This window comes from Xiphophorus maculatus, chromosome 19, assembly GCF_002775205.1.
Source record: "Xiphophorus maculatus strain JP 163 A chromosome 19, X_maculatus-5.0-male, whole genome shotgun sequence".
Taxonomy (NCBI): domain Eukaryota; kingdom Metazoa; phylum Chordata; class Actinopteri; order Cyprinodontiformes; family Poeciliidae; genus Xiphophorus; species Xiphophorus maculatus.
The window spans coordinates 19,086,239-19,105,426 of NC_036461.1; the positions used below are offsets into that span (position 1 = coordinate 19,086,239).

At 38.3% G+C, this 19,188-nt stretch overlaps 1 protein-coding gene across 4 annotated transcripts in view; it reads left to right on the forward strand.

The window, feature by feature from the left end:
- Positions 1–19,188, forward strand: part of akap6 (A-kinase anchoring protein 6) — a 168,003-nt gene that overhangs the window by 20,689 nt on the left and 128,126 nt on the right. For 3 of the 4 annotated variants that reach the window (XM_023352219.1, XM_023352217.1, XM_023352220.1), the window contains 7 exons: positions 2,421–2,530; positions 2,640–2,781; positions 2,952–3,539; positions 5,600–5,908; positions 6,519–6,662; positions 6,750–6,890; positions 6,982–7,233. In XM_023352219.1, the coding sequence (XP_023207987.1) occupies positions 2,421–2,530; positions 2,640–2,781; positions 2,952–3,539; positions 5,600–5,908; positions 6,519–6,662; positions 6,750–6,890; positions 6,982–7,233 (1,686 nt within the window). The remainder of the gene's footprint in view (positions 1–2,420; positions 2,531–2,639; positions 2,782–2,951; positions 3,540–5,599; positions 5,909–6,518; positions 6,663–6,749; positions 6,891–6,981; positions 7,234–19,188) is intronic. The other variant, XM_023352221.1, reaches the window with a different exon arrangement.

Here is a 19,188-nt window from a genome sequence, read left to right on the forward strand (position 1 = left end):
AGTGGAACAAAATTTCTCTTTTCTTTTTTTTTTTTACAAATAGGAATGTTTCTTACTTCTATCCTGTTATGTTCCATCCTGTAGCAATTGTTACAAAGAAGAGTATTTTAATATGTTTTATGGCAAACAGGGAAGTAATAAGAAAGGCAGCAGGAGGAGGAGAGGGATTGGTGAGGGTATGTTGAATCTAGCTATGCCTGAAGCCAACAGAGAGCAGTATGACGATGGTGCAGTGTTTCCTTGTTTAATTTCCAGAGAGAGTAGAGGAGGTCAGGCAGGCAGGGGATGTGATCCAGTCTGGAGGTTGAGAGGATCTTTGTCCTGGTGGAGGTTAGCATGTTTGGGAGTCATTCACAAGTCTGAGGTTTCCCCAGGACCTGCAGCACAGGTGGACAAAAAACAAAAACATAAAAATACAAGCCACTAGTGAGCCTGATTACCACTTAGTGTGTGTAAAAACCAGGGGGATGTGGGAGCTGCACTCTAAGCAGGATTAGTGGTTTACTGAGCTCAGTTCAGCTGCAGGTTACTTGTTACCTAGGACTGTTTCCATGGTAATTCAATCTGGTTCCTTAACTGGTTCAGGAGCAGATTGGTTTTTGCTGTTAAAGATCAAGAAAAAAATAATTTCTCTGCCATTCTGAGTTAGGGTGTTATATAACAGGAAAATCTTAGAATAATATTTATGCTCTATGATCATGTGTTATTAAAGCGGCTTATTCTGCACCACATCAGAATCCAAATAACACTTGTTTTAAACTTTGGCCACAAAGAAAATCTGCTGGTATGATAATTCAACTTTGCATTTCTGGTTACCGTTGCCGTGTGTTGTGTATTTTCACAAATCTCCAGAGGTTTCCACTAATGCAAGATAACGTCATTAGAATTGTTGCTGGTCTCTTGAACAGTTGCTAGAAAAAGAAGTTGAGGGAAGAAACTTTGGAAGAACATCATTAAGAAGTGGCTTCAGAAGAGGAGCACACTTTCAAAGTAGAAATTCTAAAATATTGATTAGAAAAGAAATGTGGACAGTCATTTCTTAACATTGCATTCTGAGATACAGCCAGTGGAGCAATGGTGACGACGGTGGTAGGAGTTTGAAAATGTACATAATTATTCTGTCTTCCTTCTGTCCTTGGGCAAGACACTTCACCCTTGACTGCTGCTGGTGGTCAGAGGGCCAATGGGAGCGGTGCATGGCAGACTGTCCCAGAGCAGCTGTGGCTACCGTCCAGTAGCTTGATCAGTCTGTGAATGTGTGTGTGAATGGGAATGACTGATTTCATTGTAAAGCGTCTTTGAGGGTCCAGAAAAGTGCGATTAAGTATGATGGCCCATTACAAGTTTCCATCATAAGCGACAAAGTCAAAAATCCTCTGAATTTTCTCTCAGCATTCATAAATCATAAATGGGGGCGGTGATATCAAATATATTTGAGCTTACAGAAAAATACTAAATCCTGTGGTGACCCTGTTATTGGTTGAGTAAGTGCTTCAAATTTGAATGACATGCCACGCCTTAATCTTCTAGTAAGAAATGATGTCTGGGTCTTGATTACATTGTTAACTTCTGCAACTGGCAGGTTAAAAAACAGTCATTATCTTTACAGCACTTCCTCTATCTACACCTCCTGACCTTCCCGACTGTTGGGCCACAAGTTCTATCCATACCCCGACGAATACCTTCTCCCTCAATTCAGTGTGGAAAGAAACTTTTTGTCTTATCCAGCCTCTTTAGGCAGTCACTGTGATGTCATCACACACACCCTCCACAGCAGCCATCTGTGTATGTGGTCATATACTGTCCATCTCCATGTTGAGAAAAATTCCTCAGTGGGGTTAAAGAATGAGGAGCAGGGTGAGAGGAACTCCATCAGAATCCTGCTGCTTTGTGCTGTGGGTCACAAACCATTACCTGATCATGTTGATATGATGGAAACTGGCATTATGTCTTCAACCTCTTCTGACTCTTCTTCCGTTTTGAAATTTATAGATATATGTCTGACATATTTTGACAACTTGTTCAGGCATTTTGCATGTGTGGGTGGAGACCCATATGGTATATTTTGATCAACATGACATAAGCAATTCATAACGTAGGAAACAGAAAGGAATTGTACATAATCACTTGGATGATGTGCAAAAGCAGTTGCACCTTGCTCATTTCTGATTTGAAAAATGTACCAAAGCGACAGAAAAACTGTAATGTTCTTGATGTCGGCACTTCATGTGGAGCCAGTCCCACATGAAACTGACTCATTGTTAAAAGTGGATCCTTGGTGTCAAACTTCCCTCCCACCTCTTCTGCTTTTTCAGTGGCATTGCTCTGCAGATGTTTTTCTATTACACACACAGTGTGTTAAGGCTGATGAGTGTATATTTGCTTTGTGACATTCTGCTCACTTTTGAATGTATGTTTAGGACATCTGTGAGGACATTTCTGACCATGTGGAGCAGATTCATGCTTTACTGGAGACAGAGTTCTCCCTGAAGCTGCTGTCCTACTCTGTAAACATCATTGTAGACATTAGGTGAGTTTCCACAAGAAAATTATTGTAGAAAGGTATAAATTCTGCGGTGTATATTAATATTTAAGTAGGCTTAATCAAAAGCACTGTTAATGTTTTTGTGTTTTTCCAGGACAGTGCAGTTGCTGTGGCACCAGCTGAGAGTCTCAGTTCTGGTTCTGAAAGAGCGTCTGCTGCAGGGTCTACAGGACCCTAACGGAAATTACACCCGGCAGACTGACATCCTGCAGGCATTCAGCCAGGACCAGCACCAGGTTGGTTTCAGATGAAGTTAAATTTCTATCTACACTCGGAATTAAAATGTAGTCGAAGGAAGGATTCCTTGAACCATTATCAGATATGTCTAAAAACATTGTGGTAGTTTCTTTCATTTGGCTTGGTTACTGACAGTCTGGGACTTGAATATTGAATTATTTGTATTCAGACCCGTCTGGATGCTCTCACAGAGGTGGACGACTGTGGTCAGCTGACGATCCGCTGCAGCCAGGACTACTTCTCCCTGGACTGTGGCATCACTGCTTTTGAGCTGAGCGACTACAGTCCCAGTGACCATCCTGAGGACAGGGGGACAGAGTCCACAGTGGAGGACACCTCCCAGAATATCATTCACACCACAAACTCAAATCTTGAACTGCACAAGAGTTTACCTCAGCACTCTCTGCCCAGTGACATAGACAACCACAGCCATTCTACACCTGAAACACCCACAAATCAAAGTGACATGCCCAAATACAGTGAAAGCTCCAAACGCCCGCTGCAGGCTGTAAGTCACAGCACTGAATCTTCCCCCACACAGCCATCCCTTCCTAAGAGAGCAGCCTTATTCTCAAACAAAGGAACCAAATCAAGAGGCAGTTTTAGGAAGGCCAGGCAGCAGTCTGAGCTGCAGCATAAGGCTGAGCTGAGTCAGAGCACCCCCTCTCTTGTGAATCCTCCAGACAGATCCAAGTTCTGGCTAGAACTGGACTCGGTTGATCTGAGAACCCTTCCACATTCCAACGAGAGTCTTCAGGTTTGAGCTAATTTCTATACCTTTTTTATTTTGTTTTTATTTTATTAGCATTTTCTTTAACATGGAAATGTAACTTTTATGCTAGGATTAAAAACAAAATCCGACTAAATCTGCTTTATTTGTTTTGTCATTCCAGCCTTGTGTGTGTGTGTGTGTGTGTGTGTGGGGGGGGGGGGTTAGGTGGGGAGATGCTATCTGTTTCAATGACTGTTAAAAGTATTGAGCTACTGTACAAACATACATAATCCCTAACAAAAAACATTACTCCTGCATGGTGCTAAATCAGTTGTTTTACTTTGGAACAATAAAAAAAAATTACAGATCTGATACAAAATTTGTACTAACAATTAATTGTTAATTGTTCAGAGGAAAAAAAAATACATGGTTCAATGTTGAGGGGAAAGAATAAGTGGTCATGAACAGAGAAAAATCATAGGAAATCTTATGTTAAAGTTTCTATGGTTTTATGACAAACTAAATTTCTTAAGGCTTCCCAAATTCACAATACACACTTGTGATTTCTCAGTAATAGACCGCTCAAATGGGATTCATCTTTGCAGGTTTATGATGCCAGTGTTCTATGATAGAGGAACATGGAATGATAGGAAACAATCCTACCTTATCGTTTCTCTATCTCCAAACACGTCAAGTTGGGGTGACACCCAGAAGCTTGACTATGATGTCATCCTATCACAAGCTGATAGCTCCCAAGTTGTCTCTGATTTTTTTCTAGCTGTTGACTTACAAACATAACACAGAACTGCACAGATGGGCTCTGCAGCTTCTCAGTGACCTGTGCTACCAGTGGTGTTATTGTTGAATGTGATCTCAGCTGCTCTTAGATTAATCACATGCTTCTCTTCTTTTGATCATCATTTTTACCCCATTGCATCCATCTTGCATGGAGCTCCTGATTGGTCACTGACTATATATTTAGACTCTGTGATGATAATCTCAATCACTCTCGCCAAGCTTGTTGCTGACTGTAGCAGTCCATTCCAATTGTGTCCAGACCTACTATCTTGTCCCAGAAGTCTTTGGGCAGCTCTTCATGATGGTGAAAAGTTTTTAATGGAGAGATTGAAAGGCTTTACATACGTACATAATCCATCTGTGACTGACACTTGGCCACATAACCAATCCAATCTATTGTAATGATTCAAATATTTATTTTACTGAATGATATTCAAATTAAAGTGTTTTCTTCTGATGATGTTTTGGTCCACAACAGGGCTTGGTTAAATATTGCATTTATAATCAAAAATGCATGAGATGTATTTTAACACATGGATTTAAATTATTTCTTTGCAAAAATCAGTTTTATACTTTTTAACCCCCTAGTGAGCTTTTAACAGTTTCATTAATTATTTTTAAAATAACTCAACATCTTTGTAGGGTAGTTATTGCACTTTTTGCCAGGGGTTGTATTTGGGCAGAAATTAAGCTAATCATAATCATATATGGGTGTTTTGTGTTCTTGAAACATTTGATTGACCACATTTAAAATTAAGACTTTTATGAATGACCAAGAAAAGAAAAGAAATGTCCTAATATCTGGAAAGTTTTGTTCTGACATAATTTTATTATTCTTATTCTTATTCTTATTCTTATTCTTATTATTATTATTATTATTATTATTATTATTATTATTATTATTATTATTATTATTATTATTATTATTATTATTATCAAACCCATGTTTCCTGTCTTGGTGGACAGATTATGGTTCTTTGGACATTTCAAAATAGAGACCAAATACATGTATTTCCCCTAGCACAGAGAATAGAAACTTTTTTTTTCTACTATTACATTTTTTTCAACTTTCTAACTTTGATGGGTAACATCATATTTTATTTTCTATAAATAAAATGTGAAAATAGAAACAATGAATCAAATCCATTGCAAGTGGTTTCTTCTAGATGATATAAGGCTTAACAAACGTTTCTCTTCTCAGCTGCACTTTGGAAAATTTCTTTTTGAAAACAATTGACTATTGCTTCCACTTTTTAAAAGTATGTTAAGCAAAAGTTGTCATCTCTAACTAAAGATTTTGATTACAGAAAACAATTGAGGACAACCTCAAAAACCACCATGTGAGCTCAACACATAGAAAACCTGAGGGAAGTTCTGGCGCCAATGACAGCCTGACCATCTGCCGCCTGATGTCTTTGGATGAAATGTCCACCCAAACAGAAAGAAGGCAGAAAAGGACATATGCAGTCAGTATGGGTGACTCGGACTCCTCCCTACCATCCCCCATTTCAGAGCAGCTTCTGTCCTCAGACTTGGAGGCATCTGGAGAGGAATCTGATGCTCAGCGGGGTGGAAGCAGGAATGCAGGGTGGACAGTGAACCGGCAGGGGCACAAGGTGACTATTTCTTTGCAGGAGCCAGGATTTTGCAGAGGCTATTCAGTTTTTATTGTCATGGTGCTTATAAAACGATTTATAGTTTTTACTTGTGGAGTTTTTTCCAAAGCATCTCAATTGAGATGAGAAAAATGTATTTGAACATGAAATGGTGTCAAAAGGTGCATGCCTTTTGTACATTAAAGAAATGAATCATTTTATGACTGCTTTGGAAAAAACTCAATGTCAATCGGTAAATAATGAAATTTTTAAAGCAAATTTGCAATAAAAGTGCATTAAAAGCGTGCACTTTTATTGCAACTTTGCATTCAGTGACTAATGAAACTTTTGAATTAAAACTTGTATTGAAAGTCCATTAAAATTGTCAACTTTGCATTAGAAGTGTCATTATTTACCAAATGACACTTCATGACAACAGTCATAAACATTCATGAAAACTTCATCTTCATGACAGGTGTTATGTCATGCTTATGACAGTGTCATGTCAGTCTTATGCACACCCCATCAAATAAAGTCTTGCAGTACTTTTTCTTTGTTGACTGGTTCTTGGAGTGAATTACTGTACATGTGAAGAAAGACAGTGAAATGCTGATGCTCCTTTCTTGTGCAGAAGGGATCCCAGGTTCCATCACAAAGGATCCAGTCCAGAGAGCACTGGTATGGGTCAGATGAGTTCCTGGCTCTCCCTGCTCAGCTCCGTGAAACTGAGATGCTGGCTGTGAAACTAGAAAGTCTGATACAGTCCAGCACCCTGGTCAGTACAGAACCGTGGCTCATTGACCATAACCATACACAACGTGTTGAAATTGGTTTCTTATGTTTTTGTTGAACCTGTTCACAGCAGAAGCAGAGAGGTCTGCAGGATGTGGATGACTGGGAGCTCTCAGAGCTTAACGTAGACTGGGACGCCGGAGAAAATGGAGTCAACACGAGAAACATAGTGGAGAGCGGGGATTACGGTCCATCTCCCCTGCTGTCACTGGTATGACAACATATTTTGTGTTAACTTAACAAGTATCAAAAAGCAAATCATTTCCTGGTGAAGTAACATGTTCCTGTGGACTCTTCATCAGCATCCTCATAGACAAATCTCAGTGAGCTGCTTCAGCTCCTCCTGCAGTGATGTTGCTCCATCATTGGAAGACAGCATAGAATCAGGGCCCTTGAGTGACCTCCAGTCAGGAGAGGAGCAGAGCAGGAGGTCTGTGGATGGCTCCCCCCAGCTGACAGCGCCCCTGGTGGATGGGCATGGATGTGCTTCACTGATGAAAAAACTGCTGGACGACATCCAGGATCAGAATGAAGGCATCTGGGTAAAGATGGAGGTAATTCCTTACACACAGTTTGCTCCTATGTTTTGCATCAATCTATCTTTCTGCTGGTTCTGTTTCCATCTCTGCATGTCTGTACTGTATGACCAGGTTTGATAGTCAGCATTGGCTCCTGTTTTCCCTGATCTATATGAACACAACATGTCAAAATATTTTCACACTTCACATGTTCAGATGCAGTAGAACAAGTGATTTCCCTCAACATCTGACTGATGGAATGAAAAGTTGGTATTAGATCTTCCTGTGAACCTGTTAATTCATTAAGCTTCTTCTAAAAGGTCACATTTGATTGGCAGGCAGATTACTGATGAGGCTTCCTAGTGAACTAATCAATCATATCTGTCATTTGGAGTGTGGTAAAATTCCAATAACTGGGGATTCACACTTCTCATACCTGCACTTTTAAATACAACTACAAAGAGTTTTTTCACATTTATGTAACATTTTAATTTCACTACTGTAACATTTTAATTTTAATCTCTCTAGAGCAGTTTAGTTAGCGAAGATAATGTCTACTCAACTCTACTGTCTGTCAGGCATCAATAGAATGTAGCAAATCTAACCTCTTTTTGTTAGTGGGGTGAAATGCTCACCGACAAAACCAGAAAACTGTTCTGGGATATTCATGGTTGACTCAATTTAGCCAACTTCATTTAAGACATTTAATGTGATATCTAATAAATGTCAAACATCTTACTCATCTAGGGGAAATTATTCACAACCATGGAAAATTTAGTTTTAATATTATTTTACATTTAGTTAAGATGATTGTAGCTGAAATGAAATAAGGGGGTAGCTCTCAAAACTGTGAAAAAGGTAAGAGCATAAACTTTAAAAATTAAAAATCACCTTTTATATTTAGGTGATATTAAAAAAATGTAGCTTGAAGCAGAGGTCATGCTGTACTTATTTTGTTTGTCTGTCATTTTGACTGACGGCGCCAGAAAAATTCCGTCATATTCTATTTTTGCCTGTCAACTTTTAAACTCTGTCTGCATAGGCTATTCAGCTGCATATACTTTTTATGTAGTTTAATCAATCAATCAAATTTTATTTGTATATTTCAGCAACAAGGCATTACAAAGTGCTTTACATCATAAAACTACGGTGGCCGACAGGTGCAAATGCGCAGCAAAAGAGAAAACATGCAAACAAAAAAAAAAAACACGCGCACAAATTAAATGCGGCAAGCAAAAAGCGAATGAAATGCAGCAAACAAAAAGAGAGACACAAACAAAAAAGAAGACACCCCCGAATGAAAGGCAGCAAACAAAAAGAGAGACGCAAACAAAAAAGAAGACACCCCCGAATGAAATGCAGCAAACAAAAAGTGTTGAAAACGGAAGTGCTCCAGACCACTAGGGGGAGTCAAAGAAAATAGTATTCATTTCTATGGGACCAGATGCAAGATTCAGAGAAAGAAATTTGAAAGAAAGTAAAGGTACGTATTACTATATTTCTTTTCAGATACGCCGTCTTTTATAATATTATAGAATAACAGAATAATTTATGGGTAGCGTGATAGACTTTGTGTCAGTCATACCGTTCTGGGCTCGGTCTCGTAGATGCTTGCCTGAATTAGCAAAAATACTATTTTCTTTGACTCCCCCTAGTGGTCTGGAGCACTTCCGTTTTCAACACTTTTTGTTTGCTGCATTTCATTCGGGGGTGTCTTCTTTTTTGTTTGCGTCTCTCTTTTTGTTTGCTGCATTTCATTCGGGGGTGTCTTCTTTTTTGTTTGCGTCTCTCTTTTTGTTTGCTGCATTTCATTCGGGGGTGTCTTCTTTTTTGTTTGCTGCATTTTATTTGCTTTTTGCTTGCCGCATTTAATTTGTGCGCGTGTTTTTTTTTTTGTTTGCATGTTTCTCTTTTGCTGCGCATTTGCACCTGTCGGCCACCGTATAAAACACACAAAAACATAAAGTCATTCAATATAGAATCAACAATCTGTTGAATTTAATTAATATTCAAATTGAACAGAGAATCTAGATCACATCTAATGTTTTCTCCTTAGTGTCAAAAACATTGATTGTTGCAACAATAACATACGAACAGTGAAATTAAATGATTTCACTTAAATTATGAACGACTCACCTGCTCTGGTCTGAACACAGCAGCACAACTTCCTGCTGATACGCATCTGGAGGTGAAATTTGTGCTAACTTAGATCGGGCCTGAAATTCCGGCCTGAAATTCCAACCTGACCGAGTTTGTGTCTGATCCAACCCAACTGATTAACGTTAATTAGAAGCACGAGGCAGAATTAAACGTCACATATTTTAATTAAGACTTTACTGTTTTCATTTTTAGACCACCATTTGAGAAAACAGTGTTCTCCCCTTCTTAGCTTCTGTTTAACATCTTCCATATTGTCACTTGTTTTGAGTTTGAGTCAGGTGTGAATCATCTAGTGTGACTGATAGGAATCCTGTGACTGATAGGATCCTCTAGCTGCTGGTAGAGTGAAGCAGGGTAGAGTCGTGTCATATTTTGGTTTAGTTCTCTCTCCCTCTCTGTTTCTCTCTTTCTTTCTTTCGCACTGCATGATGGGAGTTGGTGGAGGGGCATATGGTGAGTGGACTGGGAGATTGAGAATTTCTATTTTTGCTTTTTTATCTCTAATGGTTTTTTCTGGGTATTATCCTTAGATTATTGTTTTGTGGAGTTACATTAATTGATTACATTTCTATGTGTGACAACCAAAATTTTGCCTTTTGGTGCAAAATGCTGGGAATGGATTTTACCAAAGTTACGAGGCAGATCATACCCAGTAGTCTCACACCTACTGTGGAGGAGTGCAGTTTGGTGGTGGGAGAAGTTGTAGGTTGTAGCATTAAATCTGCTGCTCAGATGAACAGCACTGTGGTCATTTTTGTTGACAGTGTGGAAAAGGCAAAAAAAGGGCATTGCTGTGAATGATGTCTTTTTGTCTGTTTCCCTGCGGAGTATTCTTGCTAAAAAAAAAAATCACAATTGCAAATATACCTCTGTTCATCAGGAATAAATTGTTGGTGAGAGAACTGTTGCAGGAAAATTGTTCTCCCAATCAGAAAAATGCCGTCGGGTGAGATCTCAGATGAATTATAAAAAAAGTGGGTTATAGTGACCAAGAAGTTTACCAGTTCAAAAGATTTATCGGAAAACTTAAGCAAGCATTTAACAATGATGATGAGTCTGACATTAGATAAGTGTCTGTATTTTCTTTTGGTAATCCTTCCATCTTTGGTAATGAGCCACTTCAGAGTTTCTATATTAAATTTAGATGGAATCAGAGATGTGAGGAAGAGAATTAACCACATAAATGTGTTGATGGTCCAAGAAGCACACAGTGTTTGTTTAAATGAGATAGATTGGAGAGAATGGGGGGCAGAAATTATTTTGAGTCATTTAAGCCAAACCACTGGGCGAGATGCAATTCTTTTTTCAATTTATTTTTTTTACTGGAATAATATCAATTTGGAGAAGTGACAAAGGGTAGGTTAATGGTAGTGAAAGCAAAATATTGTTTCACTACAATCGGAGATTGACATAATCATGGTCCTCGATGATTAAAAAGTGAAAAACAGTTACATAAATTTTATATAGAGGAAATGGATACAATGAGAACTGTAAAAGCAAGGTTAAAATCCATAAACTGATGTGAGGATGTTGAAAAAGTCATGAGTAGTCTGACAAATCTTGAAAGTGTGAAGAAGGAAGAAGACAAGTTGACAAACTCAGAAACTCAGCAGGGAGTTGGTGCAGCAAAAGCAGTACAGTTTGTGTTCGCAGGTCACACTGCAGCTGCTGACACACAGCAGAAAAGCGGAGAGTGCTGCTTTAGCTTCAGATGCACTGAAAAAAGAAAATAGTTGAACCAACTTAATTAAATTGCTTCAATTGGTAACAAGTAATTCAATGAGTTTATCCAACTTCATTTATCAAGTTGGTTTAACTTGACAAATTTAATAGGTCTTATTCAAATAATTTAGTTTACTTAAAATAAAGAAGTAGACTAACACAGGATTTTTAAAACGGTTTTATTGGCTCTAGTGGCCTTTATTTTAGAGTAGTTAGACAGGAAAGACACACAGCTAAGGTCATCAGGCAGGAATCAAACCTGCGACAGCTGTGTTAATGACTAAGGTCTCCTTATGTGGGTTGTGCTCTACCTCTGCACCACCACAGCACCCTGGTTAGTACAGGATCTGTCCCTGGTGAAGCTTAATTGTTTCAATAAAGTCAAAGCCAAAAGTTCCTTTAAGTTAAAAATGTATAAGTTAAGCCAATACAACACAAATAGTGGTTTCATCACTAAACCAAACAAAATTAACTGAGATTAATGTAAAAACGTCCATAACATGAACTGCAGCCCAAATACACTTTTTAGAGTGTGTGGGGAAACTGCACATATGTAGGAGATTTTGCTCTCCTACACACACACACGCACCCCCCGCCCCCCCACACACACTTCTCATTCCTCTGTGCTCTGAGTAATTAGCTGATTAGCTGCTTATGTAGCAGCATGTAATCATAGCAGTGGCTGAGCTGACTAATTGAGGAAGTAAAGACAGAATAAAGTAATCAGTACATGCATGCGTCTTTTGGATGAAACTAAGAGATCTGCTGTAGCATCAGGTTGAGCAAATAAAACGATCCACTAAAGTGGACATTAAACTACTGTAGAGCAGACTGAAACAAAGAAAACTTCCCAAACAGGCTCAACGTTACATAGTTAGGGTTAGGGTTACACTACCCTATAGCAGATCAAGTGAAAAGGAATTGTAGAGCCAACATTAACACCATATTAAAAAAAGCCTTGGGAATAGAGGCTAGGGTAAAGGAAACATCCCTGAATAATCCCTACAGATCGAAACATCCATCCATCTATCCATTTTCTAACACCTTGTCCCTAGTGGGGTCAGGAGGGGTGCTGGTGTCTACCTCCAGCAAATGTTTCAGGCGAGAGGCGGGGTCACCCTGGACAGGTCGCCAGTCTGTCGCACAGAGGGAAATGGTTCAAAAATATTGTTGGAACCTTTTTAAGCAGCACACATCTTTTTATGACTTGTCTTGAGGCTTGGGGTGCATTCAGGGGCATCATGATTCAGTGGGTTTGCATTCTCCTGATACTATTCAGATTCAGACTTTTTGTCATTCAACATAACATCAGAGATGCACTGCAGAATGAATTTATTATGAATATTAGGCTACAAACAGGAGCTAGCAGGATAAATTATAACATAATATGAAAAGAATAGATTAAGAGCCAAATCAAAAACAGGGGAAACTGTATTATGAATTTATGTTTTTATTCTTAAATCTTTAATTGATCTGAATGGGTGAAGACCCACTCAGATCAAATCCTAATTCACAAGGGTGACCTGGCCAAGAAAGGCAGCAGCACCTGTCAGCTCTTATTTGACAAAAATTCTCCAATAGAACAGACACATTTGAAAAAATAATTGCTTTAGATTTATCAGCATTGAAAACCAGTTTTAGTTGCTCAAGACAAATCTGCACTGCACCAAAAGTGCAAAAAAATAAATTAGTCAAAATATTTGCAATTTGTGCATGATATATACCAGGAATGATACATGTAAAACAATAAAAAAAACCCATAGAATCATATTATAATCTTTGATAATGTGGATTGATTCAAAACTCTGATGGCGGTCGGGCAGAAGCTGTCATGGAACCTTACTTTTCTGCATGACAGGCTGTGGTGTCTTCTGCCAGAGGCTAGACGAAAGAACAGTCCATGACGACGGTGAGTGGGGGCTCTGCTGATACTTGTTGCCCTCATAGGTAGCGTTGTTTTGCCAGGTTCCCAATAGGTGGAAGCGTGATCCCAATCATTTTTTTCAGCTGACCTCACCACTCTGCTCAGTGCCTTCCTCTCTGAGGCGCTGCTGCTCTCATGCTGCCGGTAAGCACATTGTCAATGGTGCCTCCGAAGAAGGTAGTAAGGATCGATGGGCTGAGGTGAGCTCTCAGGTGAGAGTGTCATGAACCTGATGACCCCCTGATGTGCAGGTTGTTGTCCACAGCAGTGTTGTGGATGTAGAGTGGGATGTGCACATGCCGTTTCCTCCTGAAGTCCATCACCAGTTCTTTGGTTTTTCCCACATTCAGAAGTTGAGGCTGCTGCACCATTCTAAAAGTCTCAACTCCTCTCTGTGGTATTCTCCTCACCGCCCTGGTTCAGACCCACCACTGCTGGACACATCCCTTCTGTATGTCACACTCCTCCTTTCAAATTTCATTCAGTGATTTTTTTATCTCCCCCCACCCCCAAAAGGCACAGACATGATAAGCAAAGGTATAGTCCCTCATTGGTCCCTCGCATCAGTTTAATGTTTGCTGGTGTTACCTGTGGTCATAGAGGATGAGTGGAGGACACAAGAGCAAGCAGGACCACATTAATGTGATTTAAAAAAAAAAAACACCCATAGTTGCTTATAATCACTGAACTTGGCAACTATGCTTAACATCCCATCACCCTGACTCAGACTGCAAAGCCATATTAGATTGCCTGTAAAGGGAGATGAAATATACAACCAACTGTATTCTAGATCAGAAAATACTGGGATAGCTTACTCCTCTCTCTCTCTCTCTCTGTGTGTGTGTAATATGAAATATTTTTTTCCAAAATTCTTACCCTTTTTCTTTTTAGAAATGTTATCTTGACCTTGACTTTGTCATTATTTGTCTAAAAGTCTAAACTAAGACTATATTCTGGTCACGTATTTCCTTAGTCTTCCAGACAGGGACCGGATGTATTTGTAAATGGAAAGCCACAGTTTATTTTGCGCTGTATGAGACATTATACCTGATGGGTTTTAATATTCACTAAGAACCAAAAACAATGCATAGGCTGGGAGGGAAAAAACAATCCATCAGTTAGCTAAGTGTCCTATGCATTGTGTGATTACATGGTATGGGCTGTCTGTGTGAGCATTAATGGCCTCAGTGTGAGATGTCTGTGTATTTGGAGACTCTGTGGCATGCCAGTCTATCTGTGAACAGTGGGAGACAGACACACAACAGACTTACATCAACAATCGTCTGATTGGCCCAGCAGGGGGAGTAGAGATGCACAATGACAGGAGAGAGGGTAGCAAAATAAGAACGTGCCAGAGGACAGTGATGAAGGGGGATGTTGTTCACATGTCCTGTGAGACTTGAAAAGTAAGGAAAACACTCTGAAAGAGCTAGCATACTCAGAGACTAATAGGTTTGTTTGTAGAGAAGTGGTTATGTTCTAAATATTTGAATTTACATTTAAAGGTTATTGAGTTTTCAATAAAATAACTTTGACTTGTTGCTCCATAACATTTGTGCCTGGTGGCATTGATATGAAAACCTTATTTCAATGATTGTTAAATGAAACAGCTGCTAGTAAATTAATTTGTTTCAGCTGTTTGCTGGAACAGAGCAGAGTTTAGATGGAAGCCTAAAACCTCAAAACAAAATCAATAAAAATGCATACAGAAATGACATACATAAAAAATGATCACTCAAATTGATTGAAAGACAAAAGTCCAATTGTTTTATAAATGGATCCAGTTTTCTTTCCTTCCTTACTTCGTTCTCTAATCTACTGCAATGCATGAACATGTCCTCATGGATCAAATGAAATATTACCATTTTTTCAATTTAGGTTATTTAATGAATTTCTAATCACCCCCACCACCCCCCCGCACCCCCTGAGTCCTTCACTTCCATCCCAGCAGTGTATGTCTGATATGACATGTTCTTGTCAGTCTAATAACTTAGCCTGTTGTGCGCATTAGCAGTCTCACCTAATCCTAACAAATTTCATCATTTCAGAATTTGAAATTTTGTCAGCTGCAGTTATCCCAAAACTCTCAGCTTTCCTTATTAAAAGAAAATTATATTTGCCCTCAGCTACTCATAAATCTACAGCACAAGGACAAACAGCACACGTTCACCTGGTAGAGTTCAAGCTTATGCTAATAAATGTAGGAGGCAATTCTATTATTCAGATGTTATTATATATATATATATATATATATATATATATATATATATATATATATATATATATATATATATATATATATATATATATATTAAAAGACATGTTGAATCAACCAGTCACATGTCAGCAACTCAATGCATTTAGGCATGTACTGTAGACATGGCCAAGACGATATGCTGCAGTTCAACCGAGCATCAGAATAGGGAAGAAAGGTGATTTAAATGATTTTGAACCAACAACAATGGTTGTTGGGTTGGGCTGAGTATTTCAGATTCAAATTAAATTGAATTTGTAAAATTAGTCATCAGCTTCTGATGACTATTTGCCTCTTGCTCCAGTGTATTCTTTTTTTCCCAGCTTTATGTAATTTGAGTGAAACACTTGTTGCTCTTTATGCCCTTAGTTGTATAGGAATAATACTTCTATCCTCCCTCATTTTGTACAGACTAACAGATTATCTTTGTATAGCAGTTCCATTTCTTTATATTGTTTATGCTTTATACTCTGGGAGCATAAATATAATGTCGGCTGCTTTTGAAATATTAATAATTGATCATATTATCCCTACTGCTCTAAACATTTTCAGTCAGGACTTTGAGTCCAGATCTATAGACTTCATCCTTCAGAAAGCTCAGTCAGCTGAACAGTAATTATCCAGAGGTGAAGAGATGAACGGCGTGAGGAAGAGAAGGAGAAGAATATCAGAATGGTTATCCAGGCGGCAGAGGATCAGATCAGGCATTCCAGCTCCCAGTAGGCCTTTCTGCCCCTCCAGGGCCAGACTGGTTTGGAAACATCAAAGCATCTGTAAGCAGCCCAGTGCATGCTGGTCGATATCCAAACCAGCGCGGCTCTCTTTGCCGTTTTTCTCTCTCACATCCTCATCCTCTCTCTTCTCATCTTCCCTTAACCTTCCTTTTTAACCCATTCACTCTTATTTCCAATTTTCTTTTTACATTATTGCTCATTTCTTCTTTCGTCTTCTTTTTTCTGTAATTTATCTTTCCTTATTTCACCTTATTTTTTATTGTATTTTACTCTACTGTGTTAAAATGTATTTAATATTTTAATTTCCTTTTTTCTTGTTTTCTACCTGGTCTGAAAGGTAGTTTCAGACCATCTTAGATTATCTTAGATCTAGAATCAAGCACATTAAAAATATGCAAGGTCAACAATTAGTCTGTAAGGAGTGCAGAAATTTCAGAAATCAGTAACTGAAACCCAGACATCTTCATTTGATTAGTATTTTAAACTGATCAATAACCTATATTTATATCATTTGTAGTGAGAAAAATAGAGAAAAATATGGTAAGCATAGGCTCTGTCCAGTGTTACTTGACAGTGAGACGCTTTTCTGATATCACAGGGTTTACAAAGCTGCAGGAGGAGCTGCCACTAATTTTATGTTTTGATCTATATACTGTATAATTAGATTAGTTGTGAGTACGAACTCACAACTAAATTATTCAGAAATAAAATGAACTGAAAGTCAAAGCAGAAAATGATGATTTTCATTTTGATACATATTCAACTGAGGAGCAGATTAAGACAAAATTCAAACTCCTTCTTCCTGGAGCTTAAGTCACCTACCAGGGAATCTTTGTTCTTCTTTACGTTTTGGATAAAATTTAAAATGTTGCAATTACAAAATGTCCCTCCAGACACAGATGATTACTTCTGTCCACCGTGAAAATCTATCATGATATTTTTGCAAAAGTTTAAAATGATTTACTTTCATGTTTTAGACTACCACCGTTATCTCCTTGAATCTCATCAGTACAAAGAATCATCATCAACATAAACATAAAACATAATCTATAAACATGAAAAATGAAACTGGGTACAAAAACGTTTTGTGTAATTAAATTGTTTCCCGTAACAGTTCTAAGGACTATACAATGAATTACTTTCTGACAGTATAGGAGTAGTGCCAGTAAAAAGTAATGTTTCATAGGACACCTTCAAAGATTAAAGAAGAAATGAAGTACAGAACATCAGTGTAGTCAAAACGGATATCTTTGTAATCATATTCTCCAGATGTCTGATTTCTATCACCACATACCTGAACAGCTCATTAGCTTTCATTTCAGTGACTGCTTCAGTCATGCTAAAGGTTAAATATTTCTGTTTGGAGCTGCATTACAGTCATCCTTCCCCTCCTGAACAGACCTTCTCATCAATATTAGGACATTTTCTCAAGTTCAAAGCAACAAAGAAGATCTCTTTGTTGCTGGCAGATACTCATTATCACTCAGAAACAATATCTTTTTCCCAGTCTGACTGTGGTGGTGTTTTCATGTTGTCATGCTGGTTGTTTTTGCTCATTAGAACAAAACAAGTAATGTAAAGTAATGAGAAACTTTATAACATAACAGTGTTTCTATGAAGACTTGCAGACTGAAAGTTTTGTCTTTTATTAAAATCCTTTGATTTTCCTCCTGACTATGTCTTCAAAAAAACACCTTCAAACTCCATCCTATAGTAAATTAATCCTTTATTCCCATTTTAGTGTTTTTCTCCCCTTTAACCTCCTCAGTGGCCCATTCAAGGATGAAGATATAAACACATACTTATTTCTTCTTCCTTTAAGCCATATTCTCTACCCCTCTTTATGACTGAAGTTGCTTCAATGGGGGAAATCAATATTGTATCAGTTTCTATTCTTCTGATCCCCAACTGAATCGTGAATCTTCCAGCAGGAATCCAAAAGAAAATAAAGATAATCTAAATTAGTGACTTTTCTATGTATAAACCCTGATTTTTGCCTTTAATCATTTGTTTTGGTAGTTAGTTATGGCTCTAGTCCTTCATGAGTGCTCTTTGTGGCCAGCAGATGGCAATAACACTCCACTAAGCAGCAAGCCCCTTTTCTTCCTCTCAATCAGTTTTCACATCTTCACGTTGTTTTTTTTCTGTGTTCTTCTGTGAAGGGCAATCTGCCATACTTGTTCTAACTCTCTGTATCTTTTTATGTCTCTTTTATCTCTATCTACATTTTTCTTATTTTTATTCCAATATCCTCTCCTTTTTAATGTTTTCTCTTCTCTTCTCACCTCTCCTAGGTATTTTTCTTTCTTGGTTTCATATTTCATATTCTTTATTCCTCTTCATTACTATTTCATTAGCTCTAGAGGATTCTGTCAGGGTCTTCTTGAACACAGTCACCAGAGATGGGGGGCAAACTGCTGCTCAGCTGCCTCCATGAATTAGGTGTGTGTTGGGTTTGGGAAAGGAAGATGACTGATAATAATAATTATAGTAAAAAAAAGAAGATTTTTTTTTACTATAATTGTTGTTGTCATCTTCCTAAAATAATGGTATGTCAGTTTTTTGCCAAAGTGATATATATTTTTTTGCAAAAATAACTTTTGATAAAAAAAATAACTTAAGCTATTATTTTAGGAAGGTGTCAATATGCAGCTACTTGCATAGTTTTTTCCTGTATTTTACATCAATGTATGGTTTATGAGTCATATCAAAAAAATCTATAAGCAACACTACTTTTAGACAATGATGGTTTCTGATCTAGGCAACTGCCCGTTGGGACATCCAATGGCCCCATTGGAATGAGGTGTGTGTGTGTGGGAGGGAGTTGGAGGGTGGGAGGTTGTGGTGATTACTGTCTTGCCCAAAGGCACATCAACATGTGGCAGATGAGGGAACCTGGAACTCAACCTGTGACCTTTGCTTGCAAGTCCAATACTTTTCAAACTCATCCACCACATGTTGTGTACTACACTGAACAAGGACCACAGGAAGCAGAGGAGAGAGTCGTCCCAGGAGGTCAGAATGAGAATTAAAGAACAGCATGTTAAATGTAATGCAATAAATTTCCAGGAAACTTGATGCTCCTCAGACTGGAGGTGCACAGATTATTCAGAAGTTTAAGGTCCTCCAACACGTCCCTGGGTGTAGGGGGGGAAATTAATGACAAATTAAAGAGAAGGAAAATGTGAATGGTCATT